Here is a 25999-nt window from a genome sequence, read left to right as displayed (position 1 = left end):
TATCTGTGACTCCTCCTTTAAGGACCAGAGCTTTGTTTTAATGTCGCCGTTCCGTGATTGGCTCACTGGGATATCACCTGCTAAGGAGCTAATAAAACTGGCTCCTTACCGATAGGAGGAAGCTCGGCTGTCACTTGACAGACAAGTTTACTTCCTCCAGGAGAAGCGGTCAGTTCAGGACCATCACGGTACACCACGGTGTACAATCTACATGCATCAGAGTTAGAGAGCCACAGATGACTTCCTCCAGGAGAAGCGGTCAGTTCAGGACCATCACGGTACACCACGGTGTACAATCTACATGCATCAGAGTTAGAGAGCCACAGATGACTTCCTCCAGGAGAAGCGGTCAGTTCAGGACCATCACGGTACACCACGGTGTACAATCTACATGCATCAGAGTTAGAGAGCCACAGATGACTTCCTCCAGGAGAAGCGGTCAGTTCAGGACCATCACGGTACACCACGGTGTAGAATCTACATGCATCAGAGTTAGAGAGCCACAGATGACTTCCTCCAGGAGCAGCGGTCAGTTCAGGACCGTCACGGTACACCACGGTGTAGAATCTACGCCGCATCAGAGTTAGAGAGCCACAGATGACTTCCTCCAGGAGCAGCGGTCAGTTCAGGACCGTCACGGTACACCACGGTGTAGAATCTACGCCGCATCAGAGTTAGAGAGCCACAGATGACTTCCTCCAGGAGCAGCGGTCAGTTCAGGACCGTCACGGTACACCACGGTGTAGAATCTGCGCCGCATCAGAGTTAGAGAGCCACAGATGCGGAGTACATTCTACTTACTCTGTTCCCAAACCAGTGAAGAAAGCATCTGACAAGTGTTGGATATGCCTCTGCTATCAGTATACAAGTCTGTATAGCACAGTGCACAACATGTCATTTTAACTGTCTACGCATAGAATTAAGGATTAGCTTGTATATACCTGATATGACCTGTTCCTTGAAAATGTTGTCGGCGTAGACTGATTCCACAGTTCAATTTAAATGATCAATAAACTAAAAATAAATATTTCTTTCTATGATGTTGGCTAATTATTCTCTTTGCCTTCTAGAACTGGAAACATACCTATCAGATGTATTAAAAGGAGAAAGTTTATCAAAAAAGGCTAAAGAGAAGAAAGACAACCTAATAAAGAAAATAAAAGATGTTAAACTCAAGTAAGTATATATGCTTTACAGTTTTTGTAAATTAACAATGACAGCAGTTTGAACTATTACACTCAAAGTAAATTAGTCTTGGGAAATGGTACTAAAGTGATATCACACACGTTTACACAGCAATCTTCTTTGTTGCGCTTAAAAAATCTATTAGATTCCAGTTCTCCAAGTTTACCAGCAAAGTGAAGTAACTACTTTTCTATGGACAGCACAGACCCCCATTTCAAACACGTTTAATATTTTAGGCTCAGTGCTGTGTGTTTGCTGGCAAACTCTGTAGAGATAGACCAGTGACACTGTATTATTTGAATTCATTACTGTGTTGTGGTGTTTAACAGAAACACAAACAAGCTCAGTACAAACTCTATCCCGCTCATCCAGACATCTGTACTGGGCTCCGGCTCCCTGTCATGAATGTGGCTCCCAAACACGATAATTAATTCCAATCATCCATTATCTACATGTCAACATTATCCAGTTTCTGACATTATTCATGACACATACAGATCAGATGTACACACATATTGATTGACCTAATGCTAATTTTACAGTTCCAGCAAAATGGCCAAATATCATTTATGTAACATTTTACACATTAGAGTTGTCACTTGAACAAACATGTCACTCGGCTCCTGACAAATGGACACTCCAATATCACCCTGAAACAAGAACAGTGGCATCAACAGCGCATCCAATACAGGACATCATGTGTAATGCTTGACAAATCCTATGCCATTTGCGTTAACATTGATCTGCAATATTTGGTTTATTGCATATAGTATATATATATACATGTATGCAAATGGTTCACTCAGCGGTGGCAGCACTTGAAGGACTTGTCTGCTAACCCCCCCCCCCCCCCCCCTTCGCCCCACCATTGGTGTGTTCCCTTTCAGGACATGCATTATGCACTTGCAGCTGGGCAAAGTAAGGATTCTATCCTTTGGGGAGCAACTTGGATGGTGCTCCCTGGACTTTGAGGGGGAAGGGGGTGCCATATGCATTTCTCTGCTCCCCCCCCCCCCACCAAGGGGCAGTCACAGCACTCCTGGGCAGTGAGGTGCTCTGTGGGGGTGTCTGCGCTGCGTCCCCATTTATTGGGGACATGGGGAGGCCTACACACAGCACCCCTGTTGAAATGCAAATAATTTTGTGTGGGATAACTCCTGCAGGATACAGCAGTGAGGTAGTTTGAGGCCCTGCACATTCTCGCAAGCAGATGCAATATGCAAATGCTATGCCATTTTAATTAGTCAATAGACGTGAGGCAGCCAGTATATATGTCAGTTGACGCCTGGTCTGAGCACACAGCTCTTTCATATATGTGTGTGTGTGCTAATCTAATAAAGAAAACTTAAGTGGATAAAATCTAAATGCCACTGTATGTGACTTTTTGCAATACACCCTGTGAATGCATAAGATATTGCATGGAAATCAATGACTGATGTTCCCATTGAAATGCATTGCAATTGCATTGTTTAAACTCACTATTGCATGCGTGTCTGTTTATTTCTTTGTGCTGCTTTGTTCAGTGTTGTTGAATGAAGTCAACACTGCAATGCAAAGAAAGGCAGTGGTTATATGCTAATGTATGTTGCAGTAAAAGTGAACCCAGCCTAAGTACCCACGGGCAGATCACGGTCAGATGGATCAGGGATCTCCGCTGACTATCTATTGTTCCCCAATTCAACTGGCTGAATCTGCAAGTGTCGTTTGCGGCATCGTAAATGAACTATAAATGAACGATCGCGTCAAAACCCACAAAAGTCAATGACGATCGGAACAATCCTCTGGGATTTAACTCATATGGTGGTCATTCAAAAACAAACGATTGCTGTGCACCACGTGCATCATGATACATCATTTTACTAATTTTTGTTAAAAGATGTTGCATGATATCATGGAAAAAAACCGTGAAAAATTGTTTGGAAAAAATTGCATTGTGGGTATGTGCCTTGAACGTACACCTGACCTGAGAGTGATATGGAGGCTGCCATGTTTATTTCCTTTTAAACAATTCCAGTTTCCTGGCATAATGCTGATCTTTTTGGCTGCAAAAGTGTCTAGATCACACCTGAAACAAGCATGCAGCTAATCTAGTCAGACTTCAGTCAGAAATACTTGATCGGAACGCTTGTTCATGGTCTATGGCTAAAAGTATTAAAGCCTTAACCTTTCTCGCGATTTTCCTGACGACCAGCAATTTTTTTTTTTTGAGGGACGAGCGGTCGTTTCCATGATCTCATGATGTGGGTACAGGCACACGATCACCCAAATTTTGCTTAGCGCCATGCGATGATAACGACCGCCATGGCGGATCGGATCTTTTAAGTCCCCGAAGACTCCTGCGCAAAGTAACACGATCGTTTGACGTCTTGTTCGTGCACATCATGTAACATCGCACATACCTGCTGGCTGGAAGATGGAGGAAGATGGATCAGGGGAACGCTCGTCGATAGGGAGACATCGCTGGATCCATCTTCCTGCATCGTGAGGTGAGTATGTAGCTTAAAGGGGTTCTCTGGTATGTTTAAAAAGCTAAAACTGACACTTAACCTGGGGCTTCTATCAGCCCCCTGCAGCTGTAATGTCCCGCCCCGTGCTCCTCCGATGCTCTGTTTCCCACCGCCGTTAACCTGCTAATTAGTCATCTAACTAGACGAATATAACTGCGGCTGCGCGGGTGCTCGCTCCCGTGCATCATCGGGAGCTTACTGTGCAGGCGCAGTACAAGAAAACTTCGTACTGTGCTTGCGCAGTGGGCTCCTGATGACGCGCGTGGGAACGAGCACGCGTGTGGCCATGGCCGGGCAGCCGCAGTTCTATTCATCTAGTTAGAAAAATAATTAAGGTTACCGGCAACGGGGAACGGAGCATTGGAGGAGGACGGTGCAGGACATTATTGCTGCAGGGGGTCGATAGAAGCCCCAGGTAAGTGTCAGTTTTATCTTTATTAAACATACCAGAGAACCCCTTTAAGAGGTAGAGACTTAGCAGGACAGCCAGGCATGCATTGTTGGAAGGGAAATAAATACGTCAGCCTCCATACCCCTCTAAGTTCAGGTATGCTTTAAAGGACAACTGTAGTAAGAAGTATATGGAGGCTGCCATATTTATTTCCTCCTATACAATACCAGTTGCCAGGCAGCCCTGATCTATTTGGCTGTTATAATATCTAAATCCTACCAGAAACAAGCATGCAGCTAATCTTGTCAGGTCTGACAATAATATCAGAAACATCTGATTTGCATGCTTGTTCAGGGTCTATGGCTAAAAGCATTAGAGGCAGTGGAGCAGCAGGGAAGCGAGGCAACTGGTATTACTTCTGGTTCTAAGAACTCTATTAGCACACAGAGGCTGGGTCTGCATACAATACCCAGCCTCTGTTGCTATACAGCGTCCCTCCAGGGCCCCCCGTGCTCTGCTCTGCCCCCCATAAATAAAATGCTGTGCTGGCAACACGCAGTGTGTCGCCAGCCGGCTGTTTATATCTGTCCATCAATCTCGCCGCTCCCCCGCCTCCTCTAGGTCGTCGCTCCCCGCCCCCGTCCGTTCCCTCCCCGCTGATTGGAGGGAACGGATGTAGGCAGGGAGCGGCGACCTAGAGGAGGCAGAGGAGCGGCAAGATTGATGGGCGGATATAAACAGCCAGCTATCGACATTCTGCGTGTCGCTTAGCACAGCGTATGATTTATGGGGGCAAGCAGAGCGCAGGGGGGCCCTGGAGGGACGCTGTATAGCAACAGAGGCTGGGTATTGTATGCAGACCCAGCCTCTGTGTGCTAATAGCGTTCTTAGAACCCACCTCGGGTTCTCTTTAAAAGGAAGTAAAGATGGCAGCCTCCATATACCTCTCACTACAGTTGTCCTTTAAAGGCCAGTACACATGTAAGTGTAGGGAGAATCTAGAGTGTGTACAATCTCCCTGATGTGTGGCCGAGAGTTCCGGTGTGCCTTATTGTCTCAGCTGAATGCATTTTGTCCCTCCTCATGTCTTCTGCGGGAAGCTGCTATGTTGTGTGCTATGTCTTCATAGGCAGTTGACCCTCAGCTTGGCTGAGTATGAATGGCATAGCTACAAAGTCATGGTAGAGGCCAAAATGAAACTCCAGGCTCACTCAGACATGCAGAGGTGGCAGTGACAGGTGGAGAAACCCATAAAAGAGAAAAATGATTGCAGTTACCAGATTTTTTTTTTAAAATTAGCCCCACATCATTAGTGCCTTAACCTCCAGTTGAACTTTGATTGTAAATAATGTTCAGTTGCACTTTTTTAATAGCTTACAGTGGCACTAAAATAAAAAAGTAAAATACAGTTATTGAAATATATAGTCCTCATAAAAAAGACTCACTAAATGACATGGGAACTCTTTTTATGGAATAGTGTTATAGACTGGTCTGTTCGGTTTACCACATATATGACGGCTGCTGAAACCTTTCAACTGTTACACAGTTACATAATGATCACAGTACAAGCAAGTTACTAAAGAAGATAGAAGGTGATCTTCACTACACTAATCTTCACATCACTGCACACATCTTCAGTTATAGACGAACTATAACGACATATAGTAAAATGCAGTAAATGATGCTAAATATCCTGGCTGGCGTGAGCATCAAAAACACTTCCTATATCTATATATTGCTGTATATTGGTATGTAGCCCCACCCTCCCACTGAGGCTTAAGGCCACATACACACATCAGACCATAGTCTTTGGAAAATGAAAGATCACAGACCAATCTTACCACCCTTCATGTAGTATGAGAGCCATACTCTACACAGGCTATTCTATTGAGCTGAACTCCTCATCAGATAAAAATCTTTGCAAGATGCTGCACACAAAGATGCTGTACAGACACAAAAGATCAGTATCTGCAAAAGATCTGTTACTGCCAAAGATCCATTCCTGCAAATTGCATTCATAGTCTATGAGATCTGCAGATCATCATACACACCTTGTTTAACTGACACTCATCATCTGCAGATCAGACAATCATCTGCAGATCTGAAAATCCATCCTGGTGGATCTGATCTGCAGATGAACGTGAGTTAAACAAGGTGTGTATGGTGATCTGCAGATATCATAGACTATGAATGCATTTTGCAGGAACGGATCTTTTGCAGGAACAGATCTTTTGCAGATACTGATCTTTTGAATGTGTGCAGCATCTTTGTGTGCAGCATCTTGCAAAGAGTTTTATCTGATGGGGGAGTTCAGCTCAATAGAATAGACCAATGATGGCTAACCTTGGCACTCCAGCTGTGGTGGAACTACAAGTCCCTTGAGCCATTGTAATACTCTGACAGCTCTAAGCATAACTCAGGAAGGCAGAGGCATGATGGGATTTGTAGTTTTGTCACAGCTGGAGTGCCAAGGTTAGCCATCACTGGAATAGACTGTGTAGAATAGAGTATGCTCTCATACTACATGGAAGGGGGTAAAATTGGTCTGTGATCTTTCATTTTCCAAAGACTATGGTTTGATGTGTGTATGCACTCTTAGCCTGGGCTGTCTATTATGCAGAATTCTTCCTATCAAGGAATTCTGGGAGACCAGAGATCATTTCTACTGGCTTTAGAACTCACAGTAAATTAACATTCCATAGAGATCACCTGACAGTACTAAAGATGTTGCCACTTGTGATAAATGTCAGAATGTAAATCAGGGTGAGGAAATGCTTTACAATGGACAGACACTGATAAATTATAAATCACTTATAAATCATTTATAAGTTAATATTGTAAAAAAAAAAAAAAAAAAAAAAAAAATTCATGACGTTATTTTGACTACTATTCCTATTTAATCAACCCTAAATTAATATTATTATTGATTTATAAAGGCAGCTCCAACATATTCCACGGGGCTGTACAAAGTAAGAAACAATCATGGGGTACAAAATACAGACAATGATATACACCAATATACAAAATACAGAGTTGGTATAAAATACAGAATTGATACAAACTACAGAATTGGTAATTACAGTGACAAAAGTAACATGATGAATAAAATGCATAACATTATATTCTAAGACACAAAAGATGAGAGTCCTGCCCTTGTGAGTTTATAATCTAAAGGAATAGATGGAAACAAGATGTGTATAGAGTATAATTATTCACCCATGTTCCTCTAATGTACAGAAAGCACTTTAACTTATGCATTTTCTTTCTTTCTTTTTTTTCCTAGCTACCCACAAGACTTTTACGATAAAGGTAACACAAAGTTTACTTCACTATTGTGCTGTTTATTCCCAGTGAATGTAGGCTTTGGAGCAGAATGCACAGAAATGAGGATCATAGCACACCCTGCTGTCAGAGAATGACACTGCAGGTTCATTCTCAACTTTTTTTCCCCCTGGGACTGTATTTCCTGCATCTGATAGTTAACTCTTTAGACACCAGAGTACATTTGTACATTGCTGTTTCAGCTGCTTGCATGTGTGCACACAGAAGACCAAAGAGATTATTAAGTAGTAGAAATATATAGCTTTTTCCTCTGTAACATAATCCATATTCCACCCTGCTACCAATTACTGGTCTAAGACATGCCATGTGCTTTCAGTCCTACTGGAGGAATGCCTTTTACAAATGTTGTTGTTATAGCCTGACTTTTGTGCACATGACTGATTGGAGGCAAAAGCTAAGCACATCACAGCGCATGTTTGTCAGGGTGCACACTTGTATTATGAGATACAGAATTGTAGGTGGCTGGATGGTGTAATGGTTAAGGGCTCTGCCTCTGACACAGGAGACCAGGGTTCACATTGCAGCTCTTCCTGCTCAGTAAGCCAGCATAGGGCTGCACGATTTTGGGTAAAAATCGAAATTGCGATTTTTCTCTTAGAAATTGAGATTTTGATTTATTCACGATTTTTTTCTCAAAACAAGCTTTAGCAGGGGGCGGGGTCAGGAGCCTAGCTATGGCGGGCTCTGTGTCAGAAAATTTTGCTGTGAATTCGCATTGCATTTCAGGCAATGCACATTTGTAAAGCCTGAAGCCCTCTATGATGACCCCTCGGCTTAACAATGTGCGTGCGGTACTACTTCTAATGTGCGGCGTACGGGACTCTTATGAGCCGGGCAGCGGGGGGCGGATCCACTGACAGAAGCAGTGCATATTCATGAATGCTAATGAGCCGGGCGGCGAGTTAACATATGGAATATGCACTACGGCGTCTCTCCTCAGCGCGTAGCGGTAGGCGGACCATGCGGCCAAGCACGGGCACAGCGGGCACTAAAAACCGAAAACCGCCGGACACTGACGATCCCCAGATCGTCTTCACAGGAACTGCGGTTTCGGTTTAAAACCGGAAAATCGTGCAGCCCTAAGCCAGCACCTGTTCAGTAGTAGACCTTTGGCAAGTCTTCCTAACACTGCTACTGCCTATAGAGCGCGTCCTAGTGGCTGCTGCTCTGGCGCTTTGAGTCCGCCAGGAGAAAAGCATGATATAAATGTTATTTGTCTTTGTTACATTTTAAAGGCAGGGGCTCATCCTCGCATGTGCACGAAATGCACATGTACGTTCACATGCATTTTTTTGTATCCCATGCATGCTATTATGCGAAAAAAAATGTGTGTTTTTCCACAGCAGCTAATGTAAATAATAGAGAAAATGCCCACTTTCTCTGAATAGATGCAACAGACTTTTTTCCCCACATGAGAGAATTTGCATTAGATATGAATGAGCCTATTTATTTACAGGGCGGCCTGCCTAGGGCGTGGTACACAGGATCTCTCTCACGAAAGATTAAGTCACATGATCGGATTGGCAGAGGATTGGAAGTAACTCCTTCTGCAGGCTAATTGAAAATAACCATTAAAACAATCATATTATTGGTAACTGAGTAGTTGGATATACTGATACATTTTGATTCGTCATTGCACTTTGTATGTGCAAATTAACAACCAATGTGATGTAAGAAGAACTGGAAACTGCTTAGCAACAAATAATAGAAAAGCCCCCATAAATGTATACTCAATTTTGCACTATGGTCTAATTGCCTATTAATTGTGAGTTCCATCCGACAATCGATTTCCTTGTAGATTGTAGTAGTAGTGTTGTTTGGGCAAAATTTAAACAGACTGTCTTACAAAGAGTCCTCGAAGTTTCAATCAGAATATTTCATCCACTCTTGAGGTTGCTGCGGGAAATTCAGTAATCAAAGCACTGTTTTAATCGCCATTCCTATAAAATGATACAAATCTCCACATAGGGTGATACCGTTCAGGCAGTTAATATTGTTATACAGTACACCACCAAAACGTGCGCCTGTGAATTGTGTGGGTTAGTGCCAAACTGATGCACCCATACCCCCTCTCCTTAAATGCTCACCAGATTTTTATCCACCCCAGTCGTCAGGTGGATCAATGGCAGTGCTCAAATCCTCAAGTAAAATGTCAATAGTCCTAGAAAAAAACCTTTAACATAGGGTAATACTGTTTCCATAAACTCAGAATGTTCCACAATATTTCTCTGTGCTGTATGTGGATAGTGCTCTCACTCAATGCAGTGTAACTCCCACTCCCTGCACAACAATATGCTCATCAGTGGAGGGAAGATTTTACAATGGCCAAATACAGACTAAATCATTTATACATAATTATTGAAAAAATGAAGCACTTTTTTATTACTTTATTTTCACTGGAGTTCCTCTTTAATTCTAAGGTGCTTATACTTACCTACCATCGGTTTGGATGGGGTTCTCTGTGTTGCACCACTCTAACCTTTGTTCGTTATCGTCCTGGAGCTGTTCGCGTGCAGAAGTGCACAAATGGAACTTCTCAAGTGTGCATTGCCCATGTCCATGCAAAGCTGTGCAACGAAGGGCTCCTTATCGAAACTGATGGAGAGGTAAGCATAAGCAGACTAGTGTTTGTTGTATAATATTTTGACCAAATATTTTGCACTGAATGGTGTCTCTGGACCATCTCAGAAGGTAGGGAGGCTGTAGGGGGCCTTTGTGCAATAAAAGTGGTTTATGATCCCCTTGCACCTTTTGCTTTTGCCCCCACTTATGAAGACATCATGGTGCCAGGAGCCACCTCTTGTCAGGTCAGAACAGGGTCACTGTCTTGCTGGATATCTCTGAAAGCTCTTCCTGCTGTCATGTACTTTGAATGGTGAAGTGATCAAGGTCAGTCTTCAGTACACTCAGGCGGCAGACTTGTTTTTGCCAAGTATGGATACGAAGAAAATAAGTAAAATAGTTTTCTTCTCCGCTGTTATGCAGCGGTATGCTTCACATAACTGAATAGCAGTATGGGCAATGAATAGGTATGTAGTAAACATTCCAGAAGAGGATTTCCTACCACAACTAGTGTATTGTATACACAGAATTCTTGTGAAATGAATTTCCTCTTTTAGTTAGTGAGTCACACAGAATCTCTGGGCTGTCAAACTAATTTAAAGAGGTTTCAAACAAGTTACCCATGTGATTGCGTGTGTGTGCATCTGCTGTGTGTGTAAGTGTGTCCTGCTACAGGAACATGCAATCACTTCCTGGTGACACTCTGCATGGGGAACAAATGCTTTATTGTAGGGTAATAAAGGTTGGGAATTGTATGCAATACTGCTTGTTTACACTAACAAAAAATGATATGAAATTAAAGGACCACTACCACGAAAAAATGTCAAATTGAAAATACACGTAGACACGTACAAATTGTAACGATTGGGGAAATATTTCCGAGGTCAGCGCACAACTACTGCGGAAATCCTCCACAAGCGTATGAAACAACAGAACCCAGCTTTGGTGCAATGCACCTGTAGAGGGAAATTCACCCCAGCAGATGGAGCTGTGGAGTGCAGAGGAGCAACCCCTCGGCACTGCCACAGATGCCAATGGGAATTGTACGAATTGCAGCAATGCAGGGCAAGATAGCCCTTATAGAGAGAGAGTGAGCACAGCGACAGAATGTATGTGTGTCCACCAATCTAGTCGCCACCCAGCGACGGTGAACACACAACTAAGACAGAGCAAAGGAACAGACAGGACTAACTACACGCGGTCCCCACACGTTAAGCGCAATAGTGACAAAGCGCAAGCACAGCACGGTCGCCACACGAGAAGCGCAATAGCGACAAAGCGTACCAACCCTGACTAACCAAAGAAACACGAAAAACAAAGAGAACGCGAACGCTTGCTAAACGGATACCTCATCGAGACTACAGCAAGCGTTCGATCCAGACAAGACAGATAGAAGGAGTAACCAGTAGCAACTGCAGCTCTGGCCTACACTTCCAGACAGAGTACAGAAGGAACCACCGCCACTACCGCTAGGGCGAATGCGATCCAGACAGACAGACACATGGAGCAACCAGTAGCAACCGCTGCTCTGGCTTTCACCCCTAAGGCAGAGTACAGAAGGAACCACCGCCACTACCGCTAGGGCGAATGCGATCTAAACAGACAGACAGATGGGGCTACCAGTAGCAACCGCTGCTCTGCCTTGCACCCCTAACGCAGAATACAGAAGGAACCACCGCCTCTACCGCTAGGGCGAATGCGATCCCAACAGACAGAACGATTTCCTGTCGACCGCCGCTGGCGACAAGACAATCGCAACAGATAAGACAGAACTAGGCAATACAGATAAATAACAACCTAACTACGCTAGAAGGAATGCTAGTGCACTCCCAAGGATTATTCTAAGATAATCTTAGCAAACAATATGCAGAGGGCTGAGACTCAAGGTAAGTCTATCAGGATCAAACCTTTATGACCAGCAAGGGATTCTGGGAGGAAATGGTATTTATACTGCAAGCCATCAAAGGAAGCAGATAAGCAATTTGCATGCCAAGTGGATGCAAATTCCTCACCAGAGCAGCAGCTCAGCAAGTTGCAGAGTGAAGACAGGTCTCCTTTCCAGGGACCTGCAGCACTCAGACCTACAAAATGGTCAAAAAGCTGTCTGCCTGTGCAGACAGCAGAGCAGATCATTACACAAATTAGAAGTACCGTATTTTTCGGACCATAAGACGCACTTTTTTTTCCCCCAAAGAGAGGGGGAAAATATTGGTGCGTCTTATGGTCCGAATGTACCAATACAGACCTGCCTCCCCTTAAGAAGCGGTAGTGGAACATTCCGATCTGATTGTCGGCAACGTCCCCAGGCGTTTTTACATTCCCCGGCTCATCCTGGCTGCTTATGCAAATATGAGTAGCCTAATAAGCCTGTGCCCATATAGTCTGGCCCCCAGTGTCCGTATATCTGTGTATCTGTACCCCGTGTTCTTATTTGTGCCCCCGGGGTTCTCATGTCCGCTTCCCTGAGCCTGTCCCTAATCCCCTCTGTCCAGGCTGCCTTTTGTGTGGCGTGAGGCTTACCCCATGACGCCGCTGTGAGTATCGGTAATCCTCGTTGTAATGACGCTGACTCGGGGTCCGCGCTGGCAAGCAAAGTATTTCCCTCTTCACTTCCGCATTAGTGACGTATGCGGAAGTGAAGAGGGAAATACTTTGCTTGCCAGCGCGGACCCCGAGTCAGCGTCATTACAACGAGGATTACCGATACTCACAGCGGCGTCATGGGGTAAGCCTCACGCCACACAAAAGGCAGCCTAGACAGAGTGGATTAGGGACGGGCTCAGGGAAGCGGACATGAGAACCCCGGGGGCACAAATAAGAACACGGGGTACAGATACACAGATATATACGGACACTGGGGGGCAGCGCTATACGGACACTGGGGGCACATATAAGGACACTGTGGGGGCACAGCTATAAGGACACTGGGAGGCACAGATAATGACACTGGGCAAAGCTATAAGGACATGGGCAGCTATAAGGACACTGGGCACAGCTATAAGGACACTGGGCACAGCTATAAGGACACTGGGCACAGCTATAAGGACACTGGGCACAGCTATAAGGACACTGGGCTAAGCTATAAGGACATGGGCAGCTATAAGGACACTGGGGGCACAGCTATAAGGACACTTGGGGCACAGCTATGAGGACACTGGGCACAGCTATAAGGACACAGGGGCACATATAAGGTAACAGGGGGCAGAGATAAGAACACATCAGGCACATATAAGGACACAGGGGGCAGAGATAAAGACACAGAGAGCACATATGAGGACATGGGGACAGAGAAGGCCACAAGCAGGGCAGAAGAGGACAGAAAGGAGACACAAAAAGTACAAAGGGGACACAGGGACACATAATAATTAAGGGAGAAAGAAGATCCACAAGATGCCCCTGCACCATGGATGCACCAGGTTTAGTATATATTATTTTTCCTGGTTTTTGTCCTCTAAACCTAGGTGCGTCTTATGGTCCGGAGCGTCTTATGGTCCGAAAATACGGTATGTTTTCTTCCAGAGTAAAATGTGCAATAAATTACTTTTCTCTTATGTTGCTGTCACTTACAATAGTTAGTAGAAATCTGACAGAACTGACAGGTTTTTGACTAGTCCATCTCTTTATGGGGGATTTTTAGTATTTAATTTATTCTTTACAAAAGTACTCCCTGGAAAGGATCTATACAAAGATACAGGCCACCTCCTACCTGTTTGCACACTATTTTGGCAGTTGGACTGAGTAACTGACAATCATGAAGCGCTTTTGAAAATAAAGAAAACCCTAAGAATCACCCATGCGGAGCTGGGCTAGTCCAAAGCAGGTCAAATTTCCCGAACGAAAGACCATCCGATCCAACCATAGCGTCTAATCATAAATAATCATTTGGGCCCACAAAGGATGAGGAAAATGATAAGCAATTTGATCAGACTATGGCCCATACACCCGTCGGATTTCCGCGAACAACGGGTCGTTTGAACGTCCCGTCGTTCCGTTGTTCGCCCGCTAAATCGGGCGTGTGTACAGACTATCGCTCAAACTCACTCTTATCAAGCGAACGATAGTCTGTACACACGCCCGATTTAGCGGGTGAACGACGGGACTTTAAACGACCCGTCGTACGCGGAAATCCGACGTGTGTTTGGGCCTTAAATCAATGTATTTACAGATAACATCCTGTCTAATGCTCCCTTATCTGGAAGTAATGAGCCACTGTAATTTGAGCTGTCATGCCTATCTGAACTGTGCTGGGGTGTGCTGTTCAGACAGGCTATATGTAAATACAGGAGTTTAGCTATGTACAACAAAGTCTCCAGTATACAGTACATGTGCTTGCCGGTTGCTTGAGCAACCAGACAAAATAGCACAAATCTCTCCCCTGAAATACTTACCGAGGTTCCAGCGATGTCTGGCAGTCTCCCAGATAGTACTGGGCATGTGCGGTTTGGAAATATTTGTAATTGCGCATGTCCTGGACGTTTCTGGTCGAGGCTCTTGCACACAGCTGTGGGGGAGCGCACTCAAAGGCCCAGTGCACAACAAAAACCTCTAGCAGATCTGCAAAACGCTAGAGGTTTTTGAAGCAGATTTCAGAGCAATTCTAGGCATGTCCAGAGAGGTTTTCTAAACATGCCTAGCGTTTTTTGGAGCGTTTTTGTGTAGCAGATTACAAATATTGTTACAGTAAAAGCTGTTACTGAACAGCTTTTGTAACAAAAATGCCTGGAAAACCGCTCTGAACTAGCGTTTTTCAGAGCAGTTTGCGTTTTTCCTATACTTTACATTGAGGCAGAAACGCCTCAGAAATCTAAAAAATGCTGCAGCCCCCGAGTTTGCGTTTGTGGAAAAAACGTACCTCTCTGGTGTGCACCAGCCCATTCACTTTCATTAGCTAAGCGGTTTTCCCCCTGCAAGCGTTTTGAAAAACGCTTCAGAACTGCTCTGGTGTGCACCAGCCCAAAGAGTGCACACAGATTGCACAGAGCATATGCCTTCAGCAGTGAATGTAGAGTATAGCTCCAAGACATGAGGAGGCCTGCAAAACTAAGGGGCCCATCAGTATATAAGGACACTAAAGAAAACCCAGGTATGGCTTCCGTGTCTATTTTTGTTTCAGTTCAGGAGTGTTTTTAAAAGATTACTTTAGCAAACCAGTTTTTGTGCAATTAGAATTAAATGAGAACTGTAGTGAGAGGGATATGGAGGCTGCCATATTTATTTCCTTTTAAGCAATACTAGTTGCCTGGCAATCCTTGTGACCCTCTGCCTCTAATACTAAGCCATAGACCATGAACAAGCATGCAGCAGATCCGGTGTTTCTGACATCATTGTCAGATCTGCATGCTTGTTTCTGGTGTTGTTCAGTCACTACTGCAGCCAGGCAACTGGCGTTGTATTAAAGGATATAAATATGGCAGCCTCCATATTCCTGTTACTACAGTGACATAAAACTTTTGCTGAGAGATTGACATCGCTAGTTTAAACCATAGTTTCCTATAATCCAACAAGAATGTGAAAGCGTACAGTTCATATAATGGAAATAAATAAGGGATGCAATGTTAACACATGGTCACATCAGTTCCTGTGTATTTTACAGGTACCAGGAAAAGCCTTGTAGTTGTGCAATACGTTTCTTCCCTGATTATTGGAGCGCAACGTGGTTTCTGGATAGCAAATTCTGGCATTGCCTCGCAGGCTGTGATCAAAGTATCCAGAAACATAAAGTGATATTTAGCGCCTCCTGACACAGATTCCAGAGGGCCTAATGCAAGGCATTCCAGCACCACCTGATAACATAAGAGAGTACTGACAGTTCACTCACCTCATATAAACAGCGGGATATCTTCTAAGATTGCCATTCCGTGAAGCTAAGTGATGCCAAATTATTCTCCTACAAAGCAGCATGCACATCACACATGTGTATTACTGTGCGCAGTGCTAGGGCCCAGGCCTGCTAACAGCTGGAGAGATCAGGAAGACTAATGCTGTAAAACATTTCCTTAGACAACTTGTAAATTGACATTAATCGTTTAGGATAAGGTGATGTAATGTAGTTTCTTCACTGTAACTGGGAACTCCACGTACAACATTATCTTGTGGTTCATTAAAACACGACATAGCCTTAGTTGGAAATAGAGATTGGGAATGAATTCGATGAGCTCCTCAAAAGTCAAAGTTTTCCAGTATTAGAGAACTGCTTTAAAGGACATCCAAGGTGAAAATAAACTGATGAGAAAAACACTGTATACATCCTCCTTCTCCTAAAAATGACCTTTTTTAGATATCTTGCAGTTTTATTTTATATTTAAATCTAGTTTTTAGGTTGTTACTGTTTCATCGTCTCTGCTCAATGGCACATTCATTGAAGAATGCCAGAGCTCAAATCTATGAATTATTGACCCTTTTTGTCTCTTTCCTGCTCTCAGAAGCCATTTACTGACAGGAAAGTATTTTATGACTGTAATTCCTTGTCAGTGAGGGTTACGCTATAGTCTGACCAAGTCCGACCCAGATGGAAACTGTCACTTGCATACCTGATTTTTAACTCTTTTTTTAGGTAGAGAAAGAAAAAAAGGAACACAGCATAGTTGTTTGTGTGCTTGGCACTGTTCATACACATGTCTATCTCATCATGTCACACATCACCTCGGTTGTCCTTTAACCTCCTTAGCGGTAACCCCGTGTGTGACACGGGGTAAGCCGCCGGAGGGTGCCGCTAAGGCCCTGCTGGGCCGATTTACTTAATTTTTTTTTTGCTGGACGCAGCTAGCACTTTGCTAGCTGCGCCAGCACCCCGATCGCCGCTATCCGGTGCGGCGCGCGCCCCCCCCCCCCCCCAGACCCCGAGCGCTGCCTGGCCAATCAGTGCCAGGCAGCGCCGAGGGGTGGATCTGGTCTCCCAATGACGTCCCGACGTCCCTGACGTCGGTGACGTCATTCCGCCCCGTCGCCATGGCACGGGGGGAAGCCCTCCAGGAAATCCCGTTCTTTGAACGGGATTTCCTGATCGCCTATCGCCGGAGGCGATCGGCGGGGCTGGGGGGATGCCGCTGAGCAGCGGCTATCATGTAGCGAGCCCTCGGCTCGCTACATGATTTTAAAAAAAAATAATTAAAAAAAAACTGCTGCGCTGCCCCCTGGCGGTATTTTTCATACCGCCAAGGGGGTTAAGGAATTTTCTTAATTCTATTGCTCTAAGAGGCTTTTACTCCTGACCTGCATGCTAGATTTTTGTGGGTCTCCACTCTCTCTTGCAGATCTTATTAAAGGGAACCTGAAGCAAGAAGTATATAGAGGCTGCCAAACTGATTTCCTTTTTAACAATACATGTTGCCTGGCAGCCCTGCTGATCTATTTGGCTGCAGTAGTGTCTGAATCACACCAGATCCAAGCATGCAGCTAATCTTGTCAGATCTGACAACAATGTCAGAAACACCTGATCTGCTGCATGCTTGTTCAGGGTCTGTGGCTAAAAGTATTAGAGGCAGAGGATCAGCAGGATAGCCAGGCAACTGGTATTGTTTCAAAGGAAATAAATATGGCAGCCCTCATATCCCTCTCACTTCAGGTGTTCTTTAATATGATCACTCATTCCAAATGCCCATCAATAATAATCCTAATATTTGTATAGCACTTTTCTCCTGTCGGTTGTGTAACAGCCATTTACAGCAGCCCCTCTCCCTCATGTTCATATCCTTTGGACAGCTGCTATCCTCTTCCATGTGTTGCTCCCCATTTGCTACCTGCCTTCTCCTGTTCTATATGCAGGTGCAGTAGATGTTCAGTAATTTACCATAAAATGTTGCTTTAAAGGAAAGGTTCAGGGAGGGTGGGTAAAAAATAAAAATCAAATTCCACTTACCTGGGGCTTCCTCCAGCCCGTGGCAGGCAGGCGGTGCCCTCGCCGCCGCTCCGCAGGCTCCCGGTGGTCTCCGGTGGCCGACCCGACCTGACCAGGCCGGCTGCCAGGTCGTGCTCTTCTGCGCTCCAAGGCCCGGAACTTCTGCGTCCCACGCCGGCGCGCTGACGTCATCGGACGTCCTCCGGGCTCTACTGCGCATGCGCAGTAGTTCTGCGCCTGTGCAGTAGAGCCCGGAGGACGTCCGATGACGTCAGAGCGCCGGCGTGGGACGCAGAAGTTCCGGGCCTTGGAGCGTAGAAGAGCCCGACCTGGCAGCCGGCCAGGTCGGGTCGGCCACCGGAGACAACCGGGAGCCTGCGGAGCGGCGGCGAGGGCACCTCCTGCCTGCCACGGGCTGGAGGAAGCCCCAGGTAAGTGAAATTTGATTTTTATTTTTTACCCACCCTCCCTGAACCTTCCCTTTAACTCAGGCCTAGTGCACACCAGAGCGGTTCTGCTGCGGTTTGCGATCCGCTTGCGGGTGCGGATCCGCTAGGGTAATGTATTTCAATGGGCTGGTGCACGCCAGAGCGGGAGGCGTTTTGCAGAAACGCATACTCCCGGGCTGCTGCAGATTTTGGATTGCGGATGCGTTTCTGCCTCAATGTTAAGTATAGGAAAAACGCAAACCGCTCTGAAAAACGGCACTTCAGAGCGGTTTTGCAGGCGTTTTTTGTTACAGTAGCTGTTCAGTAACAGCTTTACTGTAACAATACATGAAATCTACTACACCAAAAACGCTTCACAAAACCGCAAAATGCTAGCTGAAACGCTACAGAAAAAGAAGAAAAAGCGCAAAATCTGCTAGCATTTTGCGGATCAGCTAGCAGTTTTTGGTGTGCACCAGGCCTCACTAAGCCCTGTTCAGTTTGTAGTGGAAAGTGGAGTAGGTTTCTGCAGCAAGCTGTGAGGACTGGTCTCCACTAGCTGTTTCTGGGTCCCGTGACAGCTTGTTAGACAAGAAATGGCTTCCTTCATCACTTTACATATGCTTACATGCCACTAGATATCTCTCTTCTGTGTATCACTATACAGATCTCCACATCTAAAGTGATGCAGAAAAGCTTCTTTAAAGCGGTCTAACACCCAGCATTTCAATTTTGCTTTAAAAGATTGCTTACAGCTTAGAAACTATTATGCCAGATTTTTTTTTTAAGCAGAAATTCACTGATTGGGTTAAACATGACATTTTAGTTTTGCATTTAGCTAGAAATCCGTGCTGAGGTTTAGATACAAATGTATCTTTGTTTGGAATGCAAATAGACCTCTGAAAAGCCTGTCTGGGAAGCCCTCTGTGCTCTCTCAGGCCTGGAACCCACTGAAAACCGCAAACGCAAAACGCAACCGCTAGCGTTTTGTCTGAGCGGTTTGCAAGCGGATTCATGCGCGTTTTTGGTCGTGTTTTGCAACATTGTATTTTTTTCCCCAGCGGGTGCCTAGCGTTTTGCGTTTTTATCCTGATTGGTCCTGTGAATTATTTTTCATTTTGTTACAGTGTGCTTAATTGCAAAACGCTAGCAAAACCGCTCAGTTTAGGTTTTGCTGAGCGTTTCTGCTAGCGTTTCAATACTTTACATTGAAGCGCTAACGCTCCCAAAATGCTGCAGGTCCTGCGTTTGCGTTTCTGGGAAACGCAAACGCTCCTGTGGAAGTTGCCCCATCCATTAACATTAGCCCAGCGTTTTGGCAAACTGCTAGCGTATCGCAGTGCTGCCAAAACGCTGCCAAAAGCGCTCCTGTGGGTTCCAGCCCTCAGAGAGGTGTTTGTTTATTTACATTGTAAATAGATACATTAGTATCTAATGGCCCATACTCATGAGGGACAAAAGTGGCCTGTCGCCAGCACACGTGAGCGTGTGCGCGACAGACCGGCAACAGCTCGTCGCCAGGTCCCTCCGCATACACACGGCGGAGGGGCCTGGCAACTGATGCGGCGGAAGCTGTCGCTGTTGCGCCTCCCCCCGCCGGAAGCCCAATGGATTACAATCTTGTTGCTGTCGCTAGTCCGCGTACTCACGCAGACTAGCGACAGTTGCGGCGGAGTTGCAGCAGCGACTGTCGCCAGGTGATTGAGCGGTTCAATCGCTCGGCGACATCAGCGACGAGCGACGGTTTGGGGTGCGCGCCTGTGCAACGCACTCACGGGCGACATTTGTAGCCCGTGAGTATGGGCCATTAACCTCAGCACGGGGGAGGATTTCTAGCTAAATGCAACACTAAAATGTCATGTTTAACCCATTCAGTGAATTTCTGCTAAAAAAAAAAAATCTGGCATAATAGTTTCTAAGCTGTAAGCAATCTTTTAAAGCAAAGTTGAAATGCTGGGTGTTAGACCACTTTAAATGTCTCCTTTTCCTGCTCTGCCATTCTGAAGTCCCATCCACAAGTGTATCGGATCAAATGGGTTGAGAAGCGGGGGCTCTTCTTATTGGCTCTCTGCTGTCTGTCAATGCAATAACATTTCAACAGCCTAAGTGAAATGACATTTCACTAAGGCTGGGTGCACCCATAACATAACATGAAAGGCTGCGTTGGTGCGTTTGCCTTTTTTTTTAATCGCAGATGCTTTTTTTCAAGCGTTTTGCGTGTGTTTCAATACGTTTTTGGTTTGCATATACAAAACGCATATGCTGCGTTATTCATGTGTTTTTATATTTGCATTTATGTAAATCACTAGGAAGACAACAGGAAGCGGAAATATATCATAAAACTATTTTTTGGGGGAAAACGCATATAAAAACGCATGGAAAACGCATGAAAAACGCATACCAGTGCGTTCCCATTGACTTTCATTATGTGCGTTTTTGATGCGTTTTTGAATATTATGCAATAAAACCTGTGTTTTCAAAAATGCACGCATCAAAAATGCATATGCGGTTTTTATGTGTTTTTTCCTGCGGCCCATAGACTTCCATTAACGTCAAAAACGTAGCGTTTTACGCAAAGGTAATGCTTTTTGAATTGAAGCCAAAAGGAAAAGGACACCAAAATGTATCTTTCACTCACTGACCTGCCTCACTATGCACTGAAAATATTTTCACACTGCAAACATATCATTGTGAACACAGATAAGTGGAATTTGATTATTCCATAATCCTGAATTATTTGCACCCCATTGACTGTGTGGATAAAGCTGAATTCCTAATCATTTCCGTTCCTCACCTTCAAAACTCACTTATGGCATATAGGCAAGGTTAGCATTAAATTCCTCTATTTCCTTTACTGCCCACATTAGGAATATATTCAGGTCCTGCCACTGGGCAACATTTCCAAAATACACTCCTTTCTCACTCCTTGGGATACCAAACTCTGATCCCATGCCATCATTATCAATTAGTGCATCATCCTTCTATATGGTATTCCAATAAGTAGACTCTCACCTCCACAATCCACCATTAATCCTGCAGCCAGACTTACCTGTAAATTATTGCTTATCTGCTGCTACTCTCTGCAGGAACAACAGCTAACTCGAATATAATCCAAAAAGTTCCCCTTCTCCTTCTGAATGCCTAATCTTAAGGTAGCCATACACTGGTCGATTTGCCATCAGATTCGACCAACAGACAGATCCCTATCTGATCGAATCTGATCAGAGAGGGATCGTATGGCTACCTTTACTGCAAACAGATTGTGAACCGATTTCAGCCTGAAACCGATCACAATCTGTTGTGGTGGTACTGCCGCCGCTCCCCCCGCCCGCATACATTACCTGCTCCGCTGGTGCGACTGCCCCGGTCACCGCTCTTCTTCTCCGTCTCCGCTCTGGTCTGCTCTGGTCCCTGGCATGCTTCCCTTCTTCCTGTCTGGGGGAAGTTTAAACAGTAGAGCGCCCTCTACTGTTTAAACTTCCTGCCGGGACAGGAAGAAGGGAAGCATGCCGGAGACCAGAGCGGAGACGGAGAAGAAGAGCGGAGACACGGGAGTCGCGCCGGCGGAGCAGGTAATGTATGCGGCTCTATTGCGTCGGTCGTCGGGCACTCGAACGCCGCTAGCGATGCGCTCTTTACCCGCGGGCGATCGACGGTTATTTTCCGCACGGCACGATCGACGGGATCGGACGGAATGGATCGAAATTCGGCGTGTAGTGTGAACGATTGGCAGCAGATTCGATCCCAGTGATCGAATCTGCTGTCGAAACGGGCGCAAATCGGGCCAGTGTATGGCCACCTTTAGCCTTCCGTCAGCCCAACTCCCTATCTAATACTCAACCCTAACATCCCCGCCCAATGTAAACACCACCCTACTCCCTAACCTCAGAGACATTGAAATAAATTGTTTTCCTGAAAAGCTACCTCTTCTAACTTGTTTACCTATTTTTCTCTCTATCCTAACTCTTCACTAGTAATTAACCACAGTCCCATAATCCCTTGCTTATCGTACCACTTTTCACACTATCCAAAATTAAAATATATTTTTATTCTATAGTTGGGCCTTAAAGGGAAGCTATACTTCTACAAAGTACAGTTAGCTGTTTGTTTAGGAGAGTGCATCAAAAAGGTCAACTGGACCTCCTGCCTAAGATCTGACTGATGTGGCCCTAGTACCCCCACTGAGTTCGCTCTATACTCCACAATAGCTAAAGCTAAAATTAAGAGTTTTTTCTTGGAATAGGATTTTATAATTATGTTTACATGTGCATTTATATAATTTATGTGTTTTGTATTAATTTTTCAAAAAAAACGTAGTGAACAAGGCCTCCCGGAGTGCAAAAATGGCAATAACGTTATTGAAAAAACCACAACAGTTACTTCAACATTCAATGCTAAAGCAATTAAAACTTGCAGACATGCAAAAGCTGGACTGACTGGAGATCGACCTCCCTTGTATTTTTTAATAAAGTTATTGCCGTTTTTTGCACTCTGAGAGGCCTTGTTTAGGGCCCATTCACACTAGAGCGTTTTGCCAGAGATTTCGGCAAAAACGCTCAAACGCTAGCGCTTCTGAAAGCACTAGTGTAATAAAACCCTATGGGCCCATTCTAACTTGGGCGATTTCCGGCGATTAGTGCAAATCGCGAAACACAAATGCGTAGCCTGCACCATTTTCAGGCGATTTCCTGGCGATCACGTTTCAGTGCTATAGAAGCGATAAACGCGATCGTGGAGAAATTGCTGCACTGTCCAGTGATTAAATCACTCCTTCAAAACGCCGGCAAAAATCGCCGGCAAAAAGTGGGAATGGGGCCTTATTTACTATTTTTTTTTTAACATTGGTACTAGAGTTTTGAGTGGAGCGTTTTTGCTTTTTAATGCCACGGCCCACCCTCAATATATAGGGGGAAGGCGTATGTATTTATAGAGGTGACTAATTATCACCAAAGTTTATTCTTGGGCTTTTGAGAGCTATTGCATTCATTAAAATATGTGTTCTGTATTCTCTGTCAGTGTTGCATAATAGCTTTGTACAATATGCTGTATATCTGGTGGCCACGCAGTGATCACTAAATATTTGGTAAGATTATTACTCAGGAGAACTCTAAAACCTTTTTTATCAAAACATCTGAAATAAGATCTGCCTGTAATGCCTGATAAATCCAGATTCTCCCGTTCATCCTCCAGATGTCATTTTCCAGGGTGGATTTGGCTCTCATTGGTTGATATGAGGAAAATGGTCAGTTCTCAAGTCAAAGACTATGATAAATGAGGCCCAGTGGAAGGTAAATTGGGGGGTTAACTGGTGGAAGAACATGCTGATGCCTAAATCAATTCCATTTGTTATATTCCACCAGACATACTCTGCTAGCAACCGGCAAGGCTGGAGGCTTTTCACACTCCTATACTGACCTGTGAAAATCTATTCTTGTTTGATGTGTCAGAGAGTACAGAATAGCAGTCAGCTGTGGTAGAGGCCTGAAGAGAACAAGTGGAAATACAAACCACACTCATCTGCATGCTCAACACAGTCAGGATCAGCAATGTTCAATTCACCTCCAACTCCAGAAGACCATACAGTTCATAGATTGGTCTTTATCCCCATTAGGTAGCTGGATATTGTACTTGTTAAAGGTACACACAATACAATTTTGTGTTAGATAGATAATTTCCGACATGTCCAATCTTATTTTCGATCATTTTTCTCATAGAAGTGAATGGAAATAGATAAGAAAAGATAAGAGGATCAAATCGAAAATCGTACGGAAAATTGGATCGGAAATCTATAAGACGGAAAATCGACCGGAAAAACGCATCGTGTGTACCCAGCATAAGGGCTGCCTCTGACAAAGGAGGTCAGGGTTTGAAACCTGGCTGAAGCCAGTACCTATCCAGTAAGCAGTCTTTGGGCAAGACTCCACCATGCTGCTACATTATTATTTAGTATCTATGTATCACCAACCTCTTCAGCTGCTCTGCACAGAGTACATAGTCTTGTCACTTAATTGTCCCTCAGAGTGGCTCACAATCTCACTAAGACCTTTTATTTCCAAATAAAATATTGGTGCCATACATAGTGATAGGGACATAATTTAAATTGTGTAATAAACAGGACAAATGGGCAAATAAAATATGTGGGTTTTAATTATGGTAGCATGTATTATTTTAAAATTATAATGGCTGAAAACTGAGAAATAATGAATTGTTTTAAATTTTTTTCTTAACCACTTGAGGACCCAGCCTTTACCCCCCCCTTAACCACTTTACCCCCGCGCGTACGTATTTCTCTGCCCCTTTTTCCATCCTTTAACAACCAGGGACGGAGAAATACGTACTTTCCGCGTTCCCGACGCTGTCCGCGCTCCCGCTCGTAAACACGCCGCCCGCCGCTAGTAAACACGCCGCCGCCCGCTCGCCCAGAGATCAATGAACGGGAAAATCCATTCCCGTTCGTTGATCTAAGCCCCGCAATGATCCGCTGCTCTCCTATGGGCAGCGCGATCATTGTGAGAAAAAACTCACGTGTCCAGCCTCATTATACTTCCTCCAAGCTTCCGGAAGGAAGCTTGGAGGTCGCATTAAAACAAAAAGTTACTGTGGCCATCTTGTGGCCAAATAGTAAACTACACCCTACACATTTTTCACATACAAATAAATGACTTTTACACATAAAATTAACTCATTACCTCCCACACTCCCCATTTTTTTTTTTTTTTTGTAATTAAAAAAAAATTAAAAAATTTACAATTAAAAAAAATACATAAATAGTTACCTTAGGGACTGAACTTTTTAAATATTTATGTCAAGAGGGTATAACACTGTTACTTTATAAACTATGGGCTTGTAATTAGGGATGGACGCAAAAATGAAAAAAATGCACCTTTATTTCCAAATAAAATATTGGCGCCAAACATTGTGATAGGGACATAATTTAAATGGTTTTATAACCGGGACAAAAGGGCAAATACATTTCATGGGTTTTAATTACAGTAGCATGCATTTTTTAAAAACTATAATGGCCGAAAACTGAAAAATAATTATTTTTTTCCCCACAATTTTCCTATTTTCCCATTAAAACACATTTAGAAAAAAATAATTCTTGGCATAATGTCCCACCTAAAGAAAGCCTAATTGGTGGCGGAAAAAAACAAGATATAGTTCATTTCATTGCGATAAGTAATGATAAAGTTATAGACGAATGAATGGAAGGAGCGCTGAAAGGTGAAAATTGCTCTGGTGCTCAGGGGGTAAAACCCCTCAGTGGTGAAGTGGTTAAGGACCAGCGCTGTTTTTTGTAATCTGTGCTGGGTGGGCTCTGCAGCCCCCAGCACAGATCAGGTGGCATGCAGAGCGATCAGATCGCCCCCCCTTTTTCCCCCCCTATGGGGATGATGTGCAGGGGGGGGTCTGATCGCTCCGGTCGGCAGGCATGTTGCGGGGGGGCACCTCAAAGCCCTCCTCTGCGGCAAATACCCCCCTCCCTCTCCTACCTCTCCCCCCTGGTGATCCGCGCTGCACAGGACGCTATCCGTCCTGTGCAGCCTGTGACAGGATGTCCCCTGTCACATGGCGGCGATCCCCGGCCGCTGATTAGCCGGCCGTTCAATGTAAACAAAGGAGACATACGTCTCCTGCGTTTACATTTAGTCTGAGAGCCGCGATTAGCGGCTCGCAGGCTATTCACGGAGACCCGCTCCGTGATCTAACAGGAAACGGCCGCTCACGCGAGCGGCCTTTCCTGATT

At 44.7% G+C, this 25999-nt stretch overlaps 1 protein-coding gene across 1 annotated transcript in view; it reads left to right on the top strand.

Moving 5' to 3' along the window:
• The window catches only part of SKAP2 (src kinase associated phosphoprotein 2), a 365363-nt gene that overhangs the window by 34509 nt on the left and 304855 nt on the right, over positions 1-25999 (top strand). The window contains exons 2-3 of the mRNA XM_068236049.1: positions 1071-1176; positions 7367-7392. Of these exons, the coding sequence (XP_068092150.1) occupies positions 1071-1176; positions 7367-7392 (132 nt within the window). The remainder of the gene's footprint in view (positions 1-1070; positions 1177-7366; positions 7393-25999) is intronic.

This window comes from Hyperolius riggenbachi, chromosome 5 (genome assembly GCF_040937935.1).
Source record: "Hyperolius riggenbachi isolate aHypRig1 chromosome 5, aHypRig1.pri, whole genome shotgun sequence".
Lineage (NCBI taxonomy): Eukaryota > Metazoa > Chordata > Amphibia > Anura > Hyperoliidae > Hyperolius > Hyperolius riggenbachi.
Note: the sequence above shows the minus strand (reverse complement) of the source record. Positions and strands in the feature narration are given on the sequence as shown.